Below are 22,426 nucleotides of genomic sequence, written 5' to 3'. Positions count from 1 at the left end.
TTATTATTTTTTATCTTACATTTCTTAAGAACGAATCGCCTTTCAAATATGTCAATCTCTCTGTACTTAAAGTTATTACATTGTTCAACTGTAAACCGTTTATAGTGTCCCGCGGTTTACCTAAATTAACCATACTGAAACTTTTATTCTTGCTGTTCTCTAATGAATTATCTTTCTCGAATAACGATAGTAATGGCAATTCGTTCAACCGCTTTTCAGCATTTCGTTTTTGTGCAACAGCAGATTCATTCAGATCATCTGTCACCTTTTTATTTAAGCAGTTTTCACTTGACAAACGAGTGATTCGTTTTGCTTTTATCGGCGACGAATTAGCGCTGGAAGATAAGAATAACGATTTTCTTACAGATGTTTGTTCTGTTTTCGACTTCGAATTTACATCACTATAATTATTTAATTGTGCAGAACGCGATTCTTTTGTAGTATTTAAGCAATTATCATCAGCTTGTTTCATTGTAAAGCATTGGGCATTATGCTTGAGATTTGTGTCATGCGGATCAAATTCGAGATTATCAGTCTTATCGTCTACGATATCATTTAAACTGTGATACTTCTCTACTGAATTATTATCCATATTAAACGATAGATTAACATCGCTACTGCTTTGAGATTTGTTATTACTAAAGCCAAAGTTGAGAATGTTGTTTGGCACATATTTTGCTATACTTTCGTATATTCCTTTCTCTGTAAACCTTGAGCCTAAATTAAATATATTCATTTTTATAGGACTGTTACTCAAAGATTTCGATGCATTCATCTTTAAACCGATTTTTTGTTTGCTTAACGTCATCGAATCTGCGACTTCGTTATGTGATTCTTCAAAGTGCGTCATTAACGGCATATTTACAAACGAACTTCTGAATGTTTGAAAATTTTCGGACAATTTCTTCAACTGATTGAAATTTTTTATAGAATAATCTCTGCTTTCTAGAACATTTAATTTCTGCGTTAAATCCTTCAATTTTGTACTTTCGTCGTTATAAAAATGTAAATTAGACGGCTCTCCGTTTCTGTCGAGCACAGAATTCTCAAGCGATAAATTATTTACATTGTCCATGTTAGTTTTTAATTCTAATTCCCATTGCGAGGACGTCGCTTCGCTTCCGTCCACAGATCTCTTGCCAAGATGCTCGGCATCCTCTTGTAATTGACACTCAACATTCTGTAACATAACAGTGAACTGAAAATCTTTGTAGAAAATTTCTGTTATGGCAAAAACGGTCATAACGCGTTTACTAACATTGTAATTATCTATTCTATTGTACTTGATCAGTTGATTCTTTGTAATATCTTTTAGTTTATTGCCATTTAATTGAGTAAATTCCATGTCGTAGCTTCCAGTCTTTTGTGGACTAACTAACTCTGCGCCGACGCCTGGTTCCCTGGGCCCGTTAGCTATAAAATCTAGAAAAATATAATTTTTTTTATCTAAGAGTTGAGGAGATTAATCTGTTATATAATTTAAATATTATACCAAAATCTTTGCGTTGTTGATGTATTTGATTACTGATCTCCTCTAATCTATTAAGGCTCGTGGAGTAATTAGTCTTTGCGTCTTGTATTGCTTTTTGCAAACATTCGACTCGCTCTGCCTGAGTCGCCAACATTTGATCGCACTGTGCTTTGATTTCAAAGTACGGGCGCGCCTTTATTATGTGTCGGTGATGTTTTTCAGCTAACTGTAGCAATCTTTTCTCGGCATCGTGAAACAATATCGCTCTTCTATAATGTTCCCTACCACACTCCGCTTTCTTATTTTCTGCGTCCATGACCTGGGTCAATGATGATAGATTAAAATAAGTTAAAGGAGTATTCTGGTTTTGAATTTGGAGACTTCGGAGACCTAATACACACACTGACTTAATATAGCGCGTTTCATATTCGACTTACTTTAAGAGTTGCATGATTCAACATATCCTGCCAAGCTTGATCGAAATTCCATTCATGCTGATGAGACATAAATCTACTTTCAGCTAATGCCACTGTTTCCTTTGCTGCTGCATGAATTTCGCTCGCTCTTTGAAACTGTTGAGCTTGCTGCTGGCATTTTACCTGCATAAAGTATTTCTTTCATTTTATCTCATCTGACAATCTAACAGGTTTATCAATTCGTTTCTCACCTGAGCTTGACGCGCTTCCTCCAGCGCTTCGTAATAACATCGTGCCCTCTCGACAGAACTGTTCCCTACTTTATTTATTATCTCTGTTAATCTTTTCGTAGTCTCGGATAACAACTGTCTAAAAGCTGTGTGAGCTTCCTGTATAATAAAAAGCATTTTCTAAGTTTATTTCATGAACTTAAATTTGTTTTCAATACGAAATGCTTAAGTATTATTAACATTATTTTTTTCAAATGACCGATCTCATAAAGGAATTAATAGAACTCACATCTAATTCCGTTTCAAGTTTGTTTATATCGTCAGTCGCATCATTTAAATTCTCCAACTCAATCTAAAAATGTTGAATTCGTTATTAGAAACAAGAAAACTTATAAAAGATTTTGCAGTAAACAACGTCTGTATCGTAACATTCTCAGTGGTAGAACATAAAAAATTAACATAACAATCGAATAATCATTTCACTAACTCGTAACTATTCAACATAACAATTATTTTAACGAGAATTGATTAGCTGTTAATACAAGCAAGTTAAAAATACACATGATCACACATTTGAAGTACTTTAAATAGATGGTGCATAGAATTATTGCTTAAATATTATTAAGATAGCTAAATATCATGTTTACATTATTTCCTTGCGAACAAAAACAAAGTGAAAGCAAAGTGGAACATGGTACCAGGCTGTATTAGGCGTTACGATCGGCGTTTAGTAATCAATTATTCACGCATATAACCTATTACAGTCGGGCGTGCCTTGAAAAATTTATACGCTAACGCAACAATAAGGGAACAAAAAAATGATAACGAAAATGCGATTACCTGTATGCGAGGATCTAAAGCTTCGTCAGCGTTATCCGCAACGTCCATTCTTCACTCCCTTTAACACTTAAAGCAACTTAAATAACGCGAGAATTCAATCCATTCTGAGTTTCTATGCATGTAACGATCGTCCGAATCATGAACAACTTTTATAATTGATGCCGAACGGAATGATTAGCTGTCATTCACATTTTGAAGGGAAACAATGCTAAACAATTACAAGGAACATCGCAGACACTTGTGAATGAATCAAACCGTACTTCATCGAATTGCCTGCGTATACCCAGCTGCCAGCTAAGAGCGAGCTATTGTAAGACGAGGTACGAGAGGAACCTGTAATAATTTCATGGAACTTTCTGCAACTGAAATACCGATCACATAAAAGATTAAAAAATTGTCAACGAATTTCGACATTTTATTTATAATTACTAAACAATTGTCCTATTGTAGTCTCATATTAAAAATATTGTTCGTTAATCGTTTAATCAATGTACTTAACAAATTAAACGTTGACATAAAGTAGAATGTGTACAGTTTTCTGAAAGAAATTCTCATTGTTATATTAATATTATCTTTACAAGGAATTTTCATTGTTTTATTGATTAAAACATACAATCGACAATCCTATTTTTGTTTTGTGTGCATCATACCATCAGAGAGGAAATGACCACCCGGGATTTGTATGTTCCCCATACTAGTGCTGTTCCCAGCTTTTTCTCGCAGCGATTTGACAAGTTCAGTTCAAATGATAAAAATGGTTCTTTCGTTCTCTTGTACATACATATCAGAGAGAAAAACTTTCTCTCTGATGGTATGAAATCACATGCACATGTATGCGTTGTTTTAAAAGAATATGTACTCCTTATATACGAAGAACGTGTATCTAATAAACATGGCGGCTGCCAAGTGACAACGCGTTTTGCTGTGTTAAGTGTTTTTGAGTTTTGTGTTCGTTGTATGATTATTTCTAGGCAGTACGGCAGTACTTTAAGAAACGATCATTTCGTTCCGCTGAAGGGTCAAAACAGAAATATCTTATCGGATGAACTAATTAAATAAATTTCCAACGAGACCCATCGTGGTGAATCAGAAATCATACGTGCATTTAAATCAAGGCAAGTACTTAAATACTTTCGAATATATCCAGATTTCACGCTAGGTGATTATTATTAAACTTAACAAAACGTTCGACCGATCAATTTCAGTTGAATCGACTCAATTTTATTGTTTATAAAAATATATTTCAAAAATGTTCAATCGATTTCCGATTAATCATTTCGTTAAACGTTTCATACTCCTGATATAATTAAAATCCTCTTAAGTTAATTATTCCTTTTTCTTTCAGAGAAGTGGACGTCCATAGCGAATAAAAATGCCTACACAAACAGACAATGATGATATTCGAGTGAAAATTGTTTATAATGGGTAAATCATATAATTCTTTTCATGATTTGATGTGGTAACCTTGTACTATAAAAATAACCTCTTATCATAAAAGTAAATATCCATGTGCACGGCAAAGGCTTAATATTAACTTGGTTATAGAAGTTCTATATAAAATGAGCCAATTATTACGACCATATAAATATAGCTAACATTATTTAAATAATACGTGACAATGTATTGTTATATGTAGACTACAGATTTTTCTGCAAAGTAAAATATTTATATTATCAGTTAAAAAGATATATTTTATTATATAAAGATTATAATATCTTATCTTTTAATATTCTTACACATGACAAGTATTCTTTTTATCTTCTGTAGATATAATTTTTCTATAAATGCATCAAATCTGCATTCTAGTGATATATTATTATAATTTTTATATCCTTGTATAAATCCTTTTAATTATAAATGTATACAAGTAGTATAGTCTAATGCATTAGATTAGATAATCGAACAGATTTTAGATATTTGTATATATTTTTGTTGTATTCAAAATAAAGAGAAGTAAAACGGATAGTTTTGTAATATAGCACATGTGAATTTGCTGTTAGATAGTATATCTTACCATTTCCTGTTCAAAGCCGGATTTCTGTTGAATTTTTCAAAGTACTAATAGTATATTCAACTTTTGTCTTAAAATTATTTATTTTTGAGAGGTTTATTTACTGTTTAATTACTGCGTTTGTATAAAAATCACATTATCAAAAAAAATTAATTACAAAATTGATAAGTATACTGCTGTCTTCATGCAAAATAATTTTTGAATGTCAGTGTAGAAAATTAAATCTTAATAGGAATTTCTTTTGTATTTTAAAAATCACAATCATTTCGAATCAAATCATAAATTTCACTTTAGATATTTTCTATGTCCTTAAACATTGAATGAAGTTTTTATATTTTCTGTCTACCATTTTTCTATGAATGCATAAAATCAGCAGTCTATTGATAAAATTGTTTTATACATGTATTCTAACCGACATCTCAGTTCTGTATTTTTTGATTTTATGTAATTCCTTGTTTATTGCTTTTATGTTGATGCAATGAAATACTATACATATTAATACAGCAACAAATCAAATCTTATTAATTAGCTTTAATGAAAAAAGATTGTAATGATCTATATTTGTATTAGGGAAGTGCAGATTACGTATATCACTCCTGGAATTTCGGTAGATACACTGCGGGAAGAAATGCGTACAATATGTGGTTTCGGTACCGCGGGACCGGATCAGTTCACCATGAAATGGGTGGACGACGAGGGAGACCCATGCAGAATCGCTTCCCAACAGGAACTGGATGAGGCGCTCCGCCTCTCCGAATTGGAAAAGGACACCGAAATAACTATACATGGTAAGTGTCTCTTATAAACTTTTACACGAATTAAGAGAGGACGTTTTTATATTGTACATAATGTACCAACAGCACTAGATAATTTGTATTTTATACACGATGTCTAGCTTTGTACACATTTTCAAATATAGAAGATTCCCATTTTCTAAATATCAATGGAAAACATCTATATGAAATATGAATTATTTCTTAACGAGTTTTGTTGGGAATTAATTTTATATTTGCATCGTGTTTAGTTGATCACTAGAAATCTGTTGAAAGGTTTCATTGGAATTAAATGATTTATAAATTTACAGGATTCACGTTATATTAATTTAAAGTTCTCGATAATACGAAAATTGTTTCCAAAGTGCTAATTGGTATGCGCGCATTATTATTCATTGTGTGATATTAAATAACGTTCAGTATAATGTAGTGCAGTGTAATATAGTAATTAGTTAAACGTAATTCTTTGTCAAACAACTTTTCAAATATTGCGGAATACTATCGTATTAACTATATTTTTGCATATTATACCCATTTCCAAGTTCTTAATGTAATTTGCTGGAAATCCATAAAAATTCGTGGTAATTATTACCGTAACGCCTGTAAAATGTTACCAGTTGAATGTTCTTTACATTTTCTAAACAGTTACGTATTGTTACGTACTGCGTTGCAACACAAATGGCGAGCCGAGCGTTTAACTCGATTGAGTGACGTGGTCGTTACTCTTTCTCTCTCGTGTTAAATACTCTTTAACGAACATCTTGAAACAATTGAAAACGATTACCTACTTAATGATAGGATGGGATAATTAGGGAATTTATTTTATTCTGTATGATCATATCTATTTATAATTCGCATTAAACATATCATATTCCACCCACGCACTTGATTCTCCAAGGGACTTAAAAAATGAAGAGAGTCGTAATGAAGCAAAAGCGAAAGAGGAAAGGGATTGGAGCAAGAATTACTTGGATCGAAGAAACAGAGATGAGAAGCTGGTGTGAAACATACGAGAAGTGAAACGATAATTGAGAATAACTGATGAGTGGATGAGGAGAGAAATGTGAAAATAAGAAAGAGATAAACAGCGGGGAAGGAAGGCAGCGAAGAAACGATAATGGGCGAGGAGCGTGGGGATGAAGAACAGCAAGAAACGGATAAGAGGGTGAACGAAAGGGGCGGGATGTACGGGAAATAGGCGGTGAAGAAAGGAAAAGGGTCGGGTAGTTTGTTAAAGAGAAATCACTCCTGTTTCCCGGAGTGTGCCTTTATTTCAGCGTTTGCGCATTTCGTAGAGTAAAGCGCGTCGGGCGGCGGCGGTAGTTAACGAATCCCGCGGCAGCAGTCGATACTCTTACGCGGACCGATTAGCCACGAACTTTCTCCATCGAAACGCATCCGCACCGAGACCGGTCGAGGCGCGTTCGAACGTTAAAAGATATTATTATACCTTATCGAAAGACTCGGTCTTGACAAACAAAATCGAGTGAGAAACCAAAAAAAAGAAGAAAGAGAGAGGTAAAAGAGGAACGGGGGGACGGTGTTCCAAATAAAATAGAAACTTGAAACGAAGCAAAAAAAGCTGAGAAGGAGAAGAGAGAAAGAGTGGCGCGTTGATTAGCCAGTGAAACATTGGCGAACAACGATAACGGCACTCGCAACGAGAGTGAAGGCTTTGCGGCAGATTTCAATGGTCCGCGATTCATGTCGAGAGGTTGTGACAACGTACCTTTAACAATCGGTGTTGTCAGCGAGAAGAGGTTGCAAAAGTGGCGATAAACCAGCATCGATCGCGCTGACTCGTCGCATTCTCAGCCGGGTTCTCCTGCAAGAGGTCGGGCTACGGTAAAAGACGAGGACAGAGAACTGCGTACGAGTAACGAGGAGAGCGATATCCTCCGCTGGAAGATAGCGGCGAGGCGAAGCGAGACAGACAGACGGAGAGAGAGGCGAGAGCGTGCGCACCGGTACCCGTCAGAAGGAAAGTAGGGAAAACTTAGGGGTGGGAGTTGTAGAGGGTAATAGCGAGCAAAAGACGGGAACCAGTGGTGGACGATTGTTGGTGGACGATATCAGACAGCCGGGATAGGAAGGAAAAATCGTCGAGATAAATACGGGTAAACTGCTCGCGAAATGGCTTGGGGTTACTGGAGCGCAACGTCGGTTAGCGATCGGGGTCGGTCACCCCGTCGCGAGAAGGATAAACAACAGCAGCCGCATCAGACATTGCATCAGCAACAGCAACAGCAGTACCATCAGGCTGAAACGACGACGGCCGTCTCACAGGGGATGTACGGCGTACAGCAGATACAAGGTGAGCTCGCCGGTATCACCACATCCTCTGCCGTGTCCACAGTTCCCGGTGCTGTCGCCGCAGTGGAGGAACCACCCTGCATGATACAGGGTGGTTCCTTCTATTCTTACACCGCGGCTACGGCGGCGGCTGCGGCCGCTGCAGGGCGTAGGATACCGCCTGTCATCGAAGGTGGACCTTCGACCTCTTCCACCGGCATCCAAGTACTACCGAGGGAGCGGCCGATAAAATTAAATACCAGCACATATCCGCCGTCGCCGAGCAGCGATTCGGCCGAGTATGAGCAGCCGCTGGCCAGTCTGCGAAGCGAATGCTCGCCCCACAATAGTCCCCGCGACGATATATTCGCCCAGCCGGGCACCTCCTCCTCCAGGATCAAGCTGATCTGCGACAAGGGCTTGGACGACACGTCCGAGCTTGACCTCGACGAGGTCACCGCGACAGAGATGATGTACGCGACCGCTAACCGAGCTATAGGGACTAATACGTGTCTCGTGCATGGAACATGTAATCCGACATCAGACGCGGGAGCACCCATGCCGCCCCTGATCGACGACTCCACCGGATCCTCGCAATTTTGGTTCAACGACATCACCTGGGGTAGGTCTTGACCTGGCTCCTTGCTAAAACGAACTGAAAACTAAGTTCCGCCGAACCCATTGCAACGCACGATCGTTAGCGAACGCCTTTCTCTTTTCTTTGATTTATTAGCAGTTTTTCATTTTTTATTTTCTATTACGTTCTTTCTTCGTTACATACTGCACGTATATACATACATAATACATACATGCATACGTAGCTATCTTGCGTACGGTTATCGATTTTAGTGAACAGCTGGTTTTAATCGTTAATCGGAATCAAGTATTATTACACGTTTGAACACTGTTCAAGCGCTCGGATGGAATTGGAGGATATCGATCGCGGAGAATCGTGTGTGTTTTTGATACTGCGGCGTGATAACATGTGCGCTTATCTAATCTATGTCACCGTGCCTTTTCGCCTATTTCTATATGTGTGTCCGATAATTTCTAAAGTATCCATTGCCATTACGTTCCGGTCGGTATTGTTCGATCCACGATGAGTGTCACCGTTTGCACATATACGCATCCGAAAATTCGTTTCAATCCTCTCGGCAGATACCGTTGAGTGCACGACTCTAGTAAACGTTCGTACGACGGAAATGTCGTAACTATTCTTTAGTCGATGGTCCGCTAATCTGACGAAGCGAGTCAGAAAAGAGTTGCATCAGTGATCATTAAATGTTTCAATGAGCTGTTTTGTAATGAATAGGGTCATTATCGTCGACTTTTTCGATTATTATTTTAGTGAGTGCTCGATTTTCTCCGTTTTTATTATTATACTAATACAGTATTGATTAACTTTAAAAGACGATAAATATTTATTCAAATACTCATTGATATGTGAAGTGTAAATAAATGTTCAAGACGCGTGAAGTGGCAACATATACTGACACGAGTTTAGAATTAGGATTACTTGCTTGCTTCTGTTTGAGTCTAACTATCATTAGCGATTGGTAGCTAATTTAACTTGTTGTAATTGCATTAATGCGTAATAACTAACGCATATGCTTTTGCCTTGAAGGTAAAAGTTTTTTACATGAATATACGCAGTTAACAAATTGAATGTCATCCTCCACGTGCCAAATTATACAAAATCTTTGAGACTTGAATTAAAGTACCTGAACCTAGATTTAAAAATACCGCATATAACTTTTGTCTATTTTAAATTATAAATTATATCATACGTTGTGACACTATCTAGGTTTAGTCTTTGAAAGAATTAATGTAATAAAATAGAATATAGAATTTTTGCATGATATTTGAAAATAATATATGGATACTTCCGACGGACAATTAGAAATTTTATGTGTCGTTACACAACCTTTAAATTATTATATTTTTAGATAAACTGTAGTTATCTACTTGAGAGATTTATTGTTCCTCGACTTACTAAGAATGAAAAAGGTTGTACCTCTATACACATATATATATATACATACACATAAAGGTTACACAGTTCCTGAAGGATGCTGAAGAGTATCGTATTAAGAATAAAACAATGCTGAAGCTCTTCACTCGAGAAGACAAGAATGACGTTAAAATTGTATATCCCCCGAAACGTATTTTTGTCCCTTGGATTCACGTGACGTTCTGTCACATTCTCTCTTATTGTTCCTGCTTCTCTTATTGTATTCAAAGGTTTTTCAAATCTTCTTGTAGATAGAAGATATTTAAGATGAATCAAAATAACGTTTCACCCCTGTAACACTTTACCAATGATGCCCAATAAAGCTGTACTAAACAGAAACGTTTTTTATTTGAAACATCGTGGTTCTTACCAAATGTGCTAAATAGTATATACGTTATGTATTCCCATTAATATTCAGACTAACTTTTCAAAATTAAATATTAACATTTTTAGGAATTTTTTGTAGAAGTATCTAAAATACATAATGAATTTGTTTGAAGTGAAAACAATCATCAACAGGTATTTAAAATACCCAATGGATTTGTTCGAAATGAAAATAACTCAAATTACACGAGTACTTCCTTAATGCTAAGTGAAACGGAGGGTTCGGTGGAGTTTTATTGTACGACCGTGACACGTCGAGAGTCGTCCGACCCTTTTTCCCAAATCGGTCAGCGCAGCATCGTTGCGTTGGGAGAACTGGAACAGCGTGCAAAGAATTCATTTAATTCGTCGGGGTTGGGTTCGGTCCGATAGTTCGTAACGATCGATTAAACACGACGTGAAATGTAACCGGCGGACATTGAAATCAACATTGCAGCAGCCAGGCAGCAGCAGCAGCAGCAGCTATTCTCGTGCCTACAGTATATCTGGCTAACTACGCCGATAAAAGCGATAACGACGATCGCATCAATTGAATTCAATGTTATCCGTTATCGAAACCGCGGGCGTTTTATGATCAGCCCGGGAAGTAAGAGAAGCAGTACAGGGCATACATACTTCGCGATAGCTGACTACTTTTCAAACCTAATACTGATCGTTATCTCTCCTTTTCTTTCTTGTATTTGGTAGACCGTGAGTACTGGAAACATCACGTACACGAGGTGTGACAGAACAATAACTAAATGCAATTTTAGTAGTTTGAAAACAGTTACATTTTTATCTTGCTCAACGTTACTCGTCAGTTGTACGTAATCGTCTTTATAAAGAAGAGCTTTGGTGTGATCATGTCTTTCTCAGAACTAGTAAACACATTACTGAGCGAATCGTTCTCCAATTTTATAGATAATCACTACAAGCCGATAAAACAAGTACATTGTTAAAATTCCAGAATTGCTTTAAGTAAGATAAGTTAAGAGTTAAGTGCATCGTTTAAGCACTAAAAATTAAGATATTACGTGCTAAAGTATCTGCTACATACAGCATCGTTATTTTTTTGCCACACCAAATTCTTTCTGTTTTCTTTCTGTAAATTCTTTCCAGTGCTTTTTCAATTCTTTCCACCCTTGCGTTGAAAGAAAGTCAAACGAAAAGACATATTACACGATGATGACTTCGTACATAATGAATGAGCTGTGTTAGTATTGAATTTTTTTGGATAGCAGTATACTTGTGTTGTGTGTACATAGATACACAGTACTTCGTGCAACTCGTTTTTTAATTATGACCGAGTCGAGTAGACTTTAGAACCGAGAATTAGACCGGCGAGATGTTGAAGCGCGACGCGTCTAGATATTTTACCTTGCTCGACGAGCTTTCGAGTTTTTTCTTATTCCTCTCCCGGGCAAAGTATGGATTTAGAAAGATTACGGGCACACGAGCTAGGAGCGGTGGAGTGTCGTTTGTCGACGAGCGCGCCCGGAGCTCGTCGACGATGAAAATTTTAATTGTGCGAAGCTTGTTACGCCGAGGTGAAATATTAATCAACGTCGCGCAACCGAATAATGTACCGAAAGAGGTCGATGGTAGGGATGGTCTTATTAGAAGGAAGCTGCTACATGCATCTAGTTCAAATTAGAATATCGATTATTCTGATATTTTTATTATTTCAGGATCATCCGCGAATACAAAACTTTTATTTGCTGTTTTTAAGGCCGTTCTGGCTATACAATCTCCGCAAAAAGTTGTACGGATTATAAACAAAGTGTTTTCTCTGATTTTCTATATACCTACTTGCATTGGAAAGTCAATTGGTTTAATTTTAGGTCAAAGTTTAATTGGAATTTGGTGAAATGAATAATTAAGAGAATTTTTAATAATTACTAAAGTTGTTTAACTACTATTTTCATATTCATTTATTGTAACATCGTATATATAGTACATCGTTGTAACAATAATTTTTAATGTTAACACATGTTAATTTCAAATTGATATAATGTAAAAAGAAGCTTCTCAATATCTTCCAAATTTTGCATGTGAGTTGAATATGACAATAACTATTTCTTTGCAAAATTTCAAAGATGTGTCACTATTTTAACTTATGGTCAGAGCGATCTTAAACGATTCAGCTTTGGGGTTGAATATCTCGATTTTTAACACCCTACTGAGTACTCAATTTTCGAGCACATATGAAGAACACTTATAGTCACATTTACTGTAATTTCTAAAACAAACTTAAGAAAATTAATAAAAATTCTAAACATAAAACTTAACAGCTGCAGTTTTTATGCAATCAAAATTAAATGTGTTCATTATCTTTTATTGTCGATCTAAATTTGCTTTATTAAATTTTGTTTAATTTTCCATAAGAATTTGCACATGTCTTCCGATACATTTGCATATTTTTTAAAAAGATTACATTCTCTCGGTATATATAGATTCTTCAAAGAAAAGAATACTTCACACATGATAACAGTCTTATTTGGCTTTATCTCCAGCGTTGTCAGTCGAGTGCATGATTTGATACTGCGAATCAAGGTGAAATTTAACACACCCCAATAGCACTAAATATTGCAACAACGTATCGTCAACACTGTCACATTGCAATCATCGTGCAATGTTGCTGCATCACTCCAACAACAGTGCATTTATACGTTGCAATGCAGCATTATAGTAATGTTACAGTAACGTTTCTCACGATTTTTATGTAATTGTTATATCGATATTATTGGCAAAATGTAATATAATTAATGATAAAGAAGATCATAATCGTAATCACAATTATAGAGTAAAGATATTATATAAATACCATCTGTATTTTCAAAAATTCATTTGTGTCAATCCTGCAGCAACATTGTTTGAGATATCGCGATCTTGCAGTACAATATTTTTGCAACGTTGCTGCAATATTGAGTGATGTTGGGACAGTGATACAACAGTAAATGTAATAACAAGGTTTTTACAGATATTTGATCATACGGAGCATGGCCCGTACTTTTCCTTTTTCTTAGCTTACAACTTAAGGATGTATTGTCTATACAGTCAATCCCAAAAGTTTATGCAGTTTAGAAACGCATTTTTTAATAAGAAATCAGACGTCGGAAGAACTAGGTTCTATACAATTTTCCCGTAGATTCAACGGTTTAGGAGTAATTAAGGAAAAATGAAATTTTTTGCCAAAAGTTCGCCGTTTCGACGCTGGGATGGTCGAATTTTGTCAACATCAATAAAATGCCAAATAATCATACGTAACTCGTTAAATATCGAANCATTGTTTGAGATATCGCGATCTTGCAGTACAATATTTTTGCAACGTTGCTGCAATATTGAGTGATGTTGGGACAGTGATACAACAGTAAATGTAATAACAAGGTTTTTACAGATATTTGATCATACGGAGCATGGCCCGTACTTTTCCTTTTTCTTAGCTTACAACTTAAGGATGTATTGTCTATACAGTCAATCCCAAAAGTTTATGCAGTTTAGAAACGCATTTTTTAATAAGAAATCAGACGTCGGAAGAACTAGGTTCTATACAATTTTCCCGTAGATTCAACGGTTTAGGAGTAATTAAGGAAAAATGAAATTTTTTGCCAAAAGTTCGCCGTTTCGACGCTGGGATGGTCGGATTTTGTCAACATCAATAAAATGCCAAATAATCATACGTAACTCGTTAAATATCGAATTTAGAAGGAAAACAACTTTTATTTGAAGCATTTTTCGCAATTTTGAAAAAAAAAATTTCCGTCAGCGTCAATACTTAATTGGATATTTCCTTCTACACTTTTTAGCACGTAGCTATTTATTATTAGCATTATTCTTCCGACGTCTGATTTCTTTTTAATTATAGGAAATGCGTTTTTCTAAGGTATATAAACTTTTGGGATTGACTGTATAGCCAATACATCCTTAAGCTTTTCAGTTTTTCATTATTTTACATGGTGGTGTTTCGTTAGGCGAAGAAAGTTTTTGTTTCTGTAGAAATTTCACATTCAACGCAAATGTAAAAAGCGAAATGCTGTATGATTTAAGCAAACCAATGTAACAAAGGAAAATATATTAAGCACATTTTACTCTATAATAATATTTATATCAGATGTAAAAATAACTAAGTATGTTTCATGTAAATAATGAATAAAAATGGCATATATTTGTTTCCATGTTAGTTCCATCTATTTAATGTTTTTATATCCATATTTGTTAAATGTATATTAAATTACTTCTATGTTTTAAAAAACGAATCGATGTGCTTAATATTGGTACCAGTTTAATTTGATTTTCCTATATTATAATCATGCAATTTGGAATCGTTTGGCATGAACGACTTCCTGGTATTGTTATGATACGATTTATTTAAAATCTAATCAATGTTAGACAAGATTTCGTTTCCCAGCATGTATGAGAAGTTAAGTTTAGTTAAATTTGCAATGCTGTGTGTGAAAATAGCTTTGACAAAAGAGAATCTCCCCCTCAGACTAAAGTAGAAATCTTTCTTCTTGTAGATCGAACAAAAGTGACAAAGAAAGTCACGTTAACCATTGTGGATGTACGTAAACCATGCGTATATTAATTAATTATTATACAAAAATAAAAAGATACACGAGTAACGATGAGTTTAATTATCGAAACGAGTGGATCCTCGGACTAATTTTTAACATAGCGATGCCTTGTTGTTTTGCATGACTGAATATTTATGAGACATTCGTTCCATGCCCTAATGCCGATCGTTCAGAGTACCTACTACGAATTTCAAGACACTCTGTGCGATCAGCGAAACCTGCGTCACCTTGCATTCATCAAATTGCTCGATTTGTTATGTTTATGAATTTTTAGAATGATAGAACATCTACGGTAAACTTCAATCGACATTTATGCAATAAATGTTATATTAAATAATTTTAACGAATCATAAAGTAATGAAAATTTCACCAGACAGTCTACTGTAGTTGAAATGTTGTTTAAACTTTTGCTCGAGATAATAGTTATCAGCAGGCTGCGGATTTTTATGCAAAATAAAATATTTAAGAGATGCATTTTATACAGCAATCTTTTGATCATTTAAATATTTTGCTGTGTACTCAGCTTTTGATATTTCATTAAGCATTGCGGGAGCGTTCATATTCTATTTTTCTACATGCATCAAATCCGCAGTCTAGTCATTATTGAAATTGTTATATTAGCAGTTTCTGCATCCTTCTTTCAATGTTGTAAAACACGAGAAACAAATGACGTGTGAAAATGAGAGATTTCGTGTTTCTGTTACAGTTTTTCCTAACGTGCCGCCTGCACCAGGGATGCCTTGTCAAGGAGAAGACAGTGAGTACTCGTTGCCAATTAATCCAAATCTCTAACATATGCTATATTCCGCACTTTGCCAATTCTTCGATATTGTACATAAATACTAGCCAGCGAGTTGTTCGAAGAATAATTAAGTTTCAGTTTCTATTAAGTTAGACCTGGCTAAGGATATCAGATTCACGTTCGAGGAAGAGAAAAATAATTCTCATTCCCCATCGTCCCGACGCTTCTTCCCTTCGAATTTTATTAGTTTGTACCACATGACTCAGACTCACTTTAACAGTAGATCTATCGACTTTTTTGTGTATAATAAGCATTTCTCTATTACAAACCCGTCATTTTGATTCGTCTGGTAATTGTAGTGTTAATTCTGAAAAGCAATCAATAAAAGTAGTTACTTCATTTGGTACAATCTAATAGTTTATTGCATTCGAAATCAAAGTTTCGTTTTGAGTTCTCATGGGACATCGGCGATTTCAATGCGCTTATTTTTATTTCTATCATCATGAACGTGTGTATATTGACAAAAATAATGAATCCATTATTTTAATTAAATCAAGAGTCAGGTGTAATATTGACTCGAGAATACACTATTACATTTTATGCTGTTTTAACTCATCTTCATGCTACGAAGAGTATCTTGTTATGGAGAATCATATAAATGAAGATGACAAATAGAATCTTATCGAGAATCTTACGGAGAATCATATACAGAATCTTATAGAGGACAATAAGGAAAATCATACACCATAGAACGACGATTATTCGAACTAATTGGGATAAAACTAGTTCGGATAAGTGATTTTTAGAATAATCAGTTTCAAAAGATGAAATTTGGAAAATGTGCATGTTGTTAAATACATAGTTTCAACATGTGCGTATATACAGTCGAGGACAATATTCAGATAGCCTCTAAAACAGAATAGATGCCTTACGAAAGCGATTTGAATTTTCCTGAAATTTATTAGATTAAAAGAAATTTTTTTTAAAAGTGCAATTGGTAGGAGTTAAATAAAAAATAAAAAGATCGTTTCTAGGACTGCTTTTCTTCATGAATATTTATATAACATAAATATCGTTAATGAATATTTAGATCATACATTTTGTAAATCCATGTGAGTTCATTCATGCTGATTACAATACTTACATTAATTACAAACTTATAATACATTATATTTTAAACTAATTTCTCTTATATCTAAAAAGAATTAATTCATTGAACTTAACATTAAAAATGTTATTCAATTTTGAGACGTCTACGAATATTTATGGACTTAACAGTAGGTATAAGTAATTCGTTTTTCATCCGGATAATCGACGTTCTATTGTGTATGGAAATATAAGTAAAAACATTGGTATTCCGGAGTTGGTAAGTCGACGTACTAAAAAGGAGCATCGGGTCGTCAGATGATTTCACGGGTTTCATTTTCAAACACCGCGGCGTTGTTCTTCTTCTCATGTTTACTATTATTATTACGCACAGTCGTTTCGCCCTTGTCAAGATATGCGCGATAGTTTTCGACGATCGGGAAGCATGGAGGGCCTCGGGCCGATCGCGGTTTTACTGCAGATGCTCCAGTGCGGTATTCCAACGGGAATATACATACATATTCTAATTTTAACTTCAGAACACGCGCACACACTCGTTGTCGTAATTAACCGGAGAGCGATTTAGCGTTTATTAAAAGGCATGCGACAGAATTCACGCGTGCCACGAGCGCTCCGTTTGCCTGTCTTAAATACCGTGCAGAGTGGCCCACATAATTGTCACAAATCATACTTCTTCCTTTACTTCGCAGTTCGGCGTTACTGGTTAACATTAAACCTACCGATAGTTCTTATTCACTAATATAACAGAGTGCAATTTAGTGTTCATTTAAATAATAATTACAATTTTTACAAATATGACAAAACAAATTTCTCATGTAAGAATTCGAAAACAGTTAACCAGCACCCGATAGGTTTAGTGTTAAAGATCAAGTGTTCGTGTAAAATTAATGAGTCGTATTCTTCGGTCTATATTTTTCGTCTAAGGTTATTGCATCAAAAATACAGTTTGTGAAAATTACGTAGACCACCGTATGTACATTCACTTGACTAAGGAAGGAAAGACTGTGTGACAAAAAACCGGAACAGACTGAAGAACGCATTCCTCTGGTTCTTCCATGATATTTACGTTTTTTCATTTTCCAAAGGAAGCATCTACAGACGCGGCGCACGTAGATGGAGGAAGCTGTACCGAGTGAATGGTCATATATTTCAAGCGAAACGTTTCAATCGGGTAAGCATCATTTCATTCAATTTATTGACCCCCAACCCAGCTCCTGCCCGCCACCACTGTTCTGCCCTCCTTAGTTGAAACGTCCTATCTAACTAATTAAAACGTTTTTCGAGATAGTTTCAACCTTTGATTAAAGTTAGAGCACTCTCTAGTACTTTAGAGACAGTCCAATTTACTTGTCCTAACTGCTTTTCGGATAGTTTTGCTGTTCACAGCGAATGTCAATTAACAGACTTCTGGTTTCTACGAAACTGAGTAGGTTTGTATCATTTTATCAGTATTCTAATATCGTTCCAAAAATTTCGAAACTTATCTTGTTCGAGAGTGAAGTAAACTTAAGGTTGTATCAGCCCTTAATAAAAATGATAACAAAACACTCAAGTTTTAACAGTTAATAGATATTACGTTAATAAAACATCGTGGAAAATTTTAGATATTTTAAGAATCTATTAAAATCATTCTATCAATAATAGCATTGACAATCAGATTTTGATAGAATTTCCTATACTGCTAGGTGGAACTTAAAAAAGAAGACAGAATTTAGTAATTTCGTACAATTGTTAATACATGTTTTAAGAATATTTTAAACTTGGAATAATATCAACTTCGAGGATGTCATTTAAGATAGACAATAAGAAGTAAGTTAAAGTAAATCGTAGAACTTGTAAACAGTTATAAGTTAGGTACCTATCAAAAAGTGCCAAAACTATGTACATCTTAGAATATTAGAGATTATATGATAAAAATTGCCTGACTTAAAAAAAAACAAGTCGAACAATTTTATAAACATCACTTCTCCTTAAATATCATTCTTCCTAAAAGTTCAAATTTTCATTTTCATTCACACAGAGACCTTATGGTTTATACAACCTTAAATAATTATCACCGAAGAAAGTTACGAAGTTAAAGTTTGTCTCAACGATCAGACAACTGTCGACGAAATTGATGCTGAAAGGAGGGCAGCGTTACTTTCCTCGTTTTCTTTCTTCTTCACTCATTATTTTGTATTATTTCTCGACACATTTGCGGCAATCATGCACGTCGACACCCTCGTTACCGTTTTTCTTTCACTACACGTCACCGTTCCCAGAAGCAAACATCTTACCATGGCGGATAGATTTGTAATTCCTGATCAGAGGAACTTGCTGGCTAGTGAACTCGTCGACCGTTTATTTTCTCTATTTCATGCGTCGAATCGATCCGACGACGATACATTTTTTTCATTGAATGCTTCAAAATGAGAATGATGTAGGTGGTCTGGTCATTTCCAGTGGCGAATAGTCAATCCATATATTTTAGCGTGAACCGTAAGGACACGAAGTGTACCGTAGAATTTGATTATTTTTTTCTATACAAATAGCGAGCTTCGTTAAGAGGATATTTGTTCAAAGTAGATACACAAAACTTTTCCCAATGTTTGGTCAAACATCCTCTTGCACGATTATGTTCTATAGTAGTCAATTTTTAGAATCAGTAATGTATGCGTAGACACACTTAGAATCCTTTCAGGTAATATAATATTTAAGAAACTTCACATGAATGATTTTGATCTGATAGAAACTGGTAACGTTTATGTTTTTTAATTTAATGATTTACATTTGTATATTTAATCTTTTCAAATTAGCTTGCACCCTTCTCAAGATCTCGATGAACGAGGAGGCCGGCAATTTTACAAGTAACATTTTTCTCTGAATTTCTGTAGCGAGCGTTTTGCGCGTTCTGCCAGGATCGGATTTGGGGGCTAGGTCGGCAAGGATTCAAATGCATCCAATGCAAGCTGCTCGTGCACAAGAAGTGTCACAAGGTGGTGCGAAAGCCATGCCTGAGCGTGCAACAGCAGCAGCAGCAGCAACAGATACAAAGCACAGAGTCGCAGGCAATCGACAGAAACGGCGATCAACAACAGCTTGATTCCGTTCAATGCAGCCCGGTAACTCATCTAGAAGATGAGATCTCGGAGTCGCCAATCATCGAGGAACATTCACGCAATCGTAAGAGCCATTGAAAGTTTCATTTATCGTTTCAAAGATTATGAAATAAGTCTTAAAGAAACAGTGTTTGCATTTCATCACAGAATTGTTTAACCTTTAAAACGCCGGAAAACCGAAATATCGGCTCATGAATTAATGAGTACTTTATATGTATAACATATTTCGTTGATATAATCACATTATATTTGTGTGACGTTTTAAAATCGTTTTCACGTAATTAATGTCGGCGGTCTAAAGATTAAAGAGACTGTTCGTAAAGAGCAGTTATTGTTAACTGCGATTTTCGAATGCAGGTTTAATATCAAGAAGGTCAAGAGAGTTCGTGGATAGTTTAATTACCTTTTTGGAGACACGCAAGAAAGTATATAAAAATTTGTTGATCAGAAGTTAGCAAACCCTTTATTCAACATTTAAAATCATAATTCAGGAATAAAGAGAAATTTACTATTAAAACAAGTATTACTGTTAGTAGTAGAAACATTGGAACGATCGAAAAATGTTTGTGTACATGAATATTTATTTAAATAGAAAATAAAATGAAACGACGATTGAACATTCTTGCAGCAACTGGAAATGAAGAAAGGGAGGAATTGCCGTTGGATATGTTGAACGATGCGGATAACTCGAATGATATGCAGAGGCAATACTCGTTAAATGATTTCGAACTGATTAGGGTAATCGGTCGTGGTTCCTACGCGAAAGTTTTGATGGTAGAATTGAAGCGGACGAAGAGGATTTACGCGATGAAAGTGATTAAGAAGGCCTTAGTGACGGACGACGAGGACATCGATTGGGTTCAAACGGAGAAGCACGTTTTCGAGACCGCCTCGAATCATCCCTTCCTCGTGGGACTTCATTCCTGCTTTCAGACGCCCTCTCGGCTCTTCTTCGTGATCGAATTCGTACGCGGTGGCGATCTAATGTTCCATATGCAGAGGCAACGTCGTCTTCCGGAGGAGCATGCCCGATTCTACGCGGCTGAGATCAGTCTCGCCTTAAACTTTTTACACGAGAAAGGTGAAAAGCTACGTTCTTCTAATAAATATCAATATTCATTTTTAGTTTTCTGTACTTCTTAGAAGATGGAATAATTTATTACAAATATTAAATACATTATAATCTCTGGTATTAAATAGCAATGATAATAATTGAAAAGTAATAGTAATAAATTTCAGACGTTTAATTGTTTCTCCATGCGACTTTAGGCATCTCATCTGTCTATAGGTATAATATATAGAGATTTGAAACTGGATAACGTGTTGCTCGATCACGAAGGACACGTGAAGCTGACTGATTATGGAATGTGCAAGGAAGGGGTGCGAGAAGGAGATACTACCGCGACGTTCTGTGGCACTCCGAATTACATAGCGCCCGAGATATTACGCGGTGAAGATTACAGTTTTTCTGTAGACTGGTGGGCGCTCGGCGTACTCTTGTACGAGATGCTTGCTGGTCGTAGCCCGTTCGATATAGCAGGCGCATCAGAAAATCCGGACCAAAACACCGAGGATTATCTGTTCCAAGTGATTTTACAGAAAACGATTCGTATACCGAGGTCGTTGTCGGTTAAGGCAGCTTCCGTGCTTAAGGGTTTCCTCTGCAAAGATCCGAACGAAAGATTAGGCTGCGGCAAGAGGCCGACCGGTTTCCTCGATATCGTCGCCCATCCGTTCTTCAAGGCGATAGATTGGGAAATGGTAATTCTCGTTACGTAAAAGTATTAAATTATACGCGTGGATACAAATATAGGGAGGCCATAAAAATGGCGACCGTCTTTCCTCAGTAGTTCGCTTCGATATTTGCAATGTATCTTGATTGATTTCAATTTAATAAGAGAACCCCGTACACTGGGTGTCCCACGAAACACTGAACAGTCCTTTATTTCCTAAGTTATAGGAGTTAGATAAAAGTTTTTATACGGAACTTGAACGATTCAAAACGGGACACATGTTTTGATGGAAAGTTTTCTATCTATCTCCCATAACGTAAGAAATAAAGGACTGTTCAGCGTTTTCTGGGACTGCCTGTACGTATTACCAGACAAGTATGCATGAGATATTGATTATGCAGTATATATATTACATATCTCGTATATTAATTTTTCAGTTGGAACAAAAACAAGTGACACCGCCTTATAAACCGAGATTAGATTCTGATCGTGACTTGGCAAACTTCCCACCAGAATTTACAGATGAACCAGTTCATCTGACACCGGATGATCCGTAAGTTTCCTAACGAAAAAGGATTTCTCGATAGAAATCGATGAATATAATATAAACTCTCGATTTTATCGGTTTCCAGGAGGGTGATTGACAAGATCGATCAGAGCGAATTCGAGGGCTTCGAGTACGTGAATCCGTTGTTGATGTCCCTGGAAGACTGCGTGTGACAAGAACCGCTCGTTGTTGTGCCTCGTCACAATCAAAACAACCAG

General features: G+C 35.9%; 2 protein-coding genes across 6 annotated transcripts; one reads left to right on the top strand and one right to left on the bottom strand.

Moving 5' to 3' along the window:
- Positions 1–6: 6 nt before the first annotated feature.
- On the bottom strand, positions 7–3,776 carry LOC108630281 (uncharacterized). Of its 3 annotated transcripts, XM_026817979.1 has the most exons (8): positions 3,571–3,776; positions 2,958–3,495; positions 2,407–2,469; positions 2,139–2,276; positions 1,909–2,070; positions 1,493–1,790; positions 1,259–1,422; positions 7–1,180 (listed from the first exon to the last, which is right to left on the bottom strand). In XM_026817979.1, exons 2-8 carry the CDS (start codon positions 3,003–3,005, stop codon positions 11–13), a joined length of 2,043 nt encoding a protein of 680 aa, XP_026673780.1. In that variant the 5' UTR covers positions 3,006–3,495; positions 3,571–3,776; the 3' UTR covers positions 7–10. The 3 variants fall into 3 exon arrangements, with proteins under 3 accessions (XP_026673780.1, XP_017888957.1, XP_017888959.1); XM_018033468.2 differs by having other exon boundaries at positions 2,958–3,776; XM_018033470.2 differs by having other exon boundaries at positions 1,259–1,413; positions 2,958–3,776.
- A 37-nt stretch (positions 3,777–3,813) lies between these two features.
- On the top strand, positions 3,814–22,404 carry aPKC (protein kinase C iota type). Of its 3 annotated transcripts, XM_018033616.2 has the most exons (10): positions 3,814–4,072; positions 4,303–4,382; positions 5,539–5,756; positions 15,688–15,738; positions 17,916–18,001; positions 19,704–19,992; positions 20,557–21,009; positions 21,217–21,689; positions 22,099–22,214; positions 22,294–22,404. In XM_018033616.2, exons 2-10 carry the CDS (start codon positions 4,330–4,332, stop codon positions 22,379–22,381), a joined length of 1,827 nt encoding a protein of 608 aa, XP_017889105.1. In that variant the 5' UTR covers positions 3,814–4,072; positions 4,303–4,329; the 3' UTR covers positions 22,382–22,404. The 3 variants fall into 3 exon arrangements, with proteins under 3 accessions (XP_017889105.1, XP_017889106.1, XP_017889102.1); XM_018033617.2 differs by lacking the exon at positions 3,814–4,072 and having other exon boundaries at positions 4,301–4,382; positions 5,580–5,756; XM_018033613.2 differs by lacking the exons at positions 3,814–4,072; positions 4,303–4,382 and adding an exon at positions 6,640–8,655 and having other exon boundaries at positions 5,674–5,756.
- Positions 22,405–22,426: the final 22 nt, after the last annotated feature.

This window comes from Ceratina calcarata, unplaced genomic scaffold (genome assembly GCF_001652005.2).
Source record: "Ceratina calcarata isolate Rehan_Ccalc_2016 unplaced genomic scaffold, ASM165200v1 scaffold72.2, whole genome shotgun sequence".
Taxonomy (NCBI): Eukaryota; Metazoa; Arthropoda; class Insecta; order Hymenoptera; family Apidae; genus Ceratina; species Ceratina calcarata.
Note: the sequence above shows the minus strand (reverse complement) of the source record. Positions and strands in the feature narration are given on the sequence as shown.

Coding starts and splice junctions, on each gene's coding strand:
- aPKC (XM_018033613.2), top strand. CDS start 7,875: ATGGCTTGGGGTTACTGGAGCGCAACGTCGGTTAGCGATCGGGGTCGG. Junction 8,656..15,687: donor GTTCAACGACATCACCTGGG/GTAGGTCTTGAC, acceptor TTTCTGTTACAG/TTTTTCCTAACGTGCCGCCT. Junction 19,993..20,556: donor CGAGGAACATTCACGCAATC/GTAAGAGCCATT, acceptor ACATTCTTGCAG/CAACTGGAAATGAAGAAAGG.
- LOC108630281 (XM_018033468.2), bottom strand. CDS start 3,005: ATGGACGTTGCGGATAACGCTGACGAAGCTTTAGATCCTCGCATACAG. Junction 1,791..1,908: donor TGAATCATGCAACTCTTAAA/GTAAGTCGAATA, acceptor TCATTGACCCAG/GTCATGGACGCAGAAAATAA. Junction 1,181..1,258: donor ATAGAATAGATAATTACAAT/GTTAGTAAACGC, acceptor GTTATGTTACAG/AATGTTGAGTGTCAATTACA.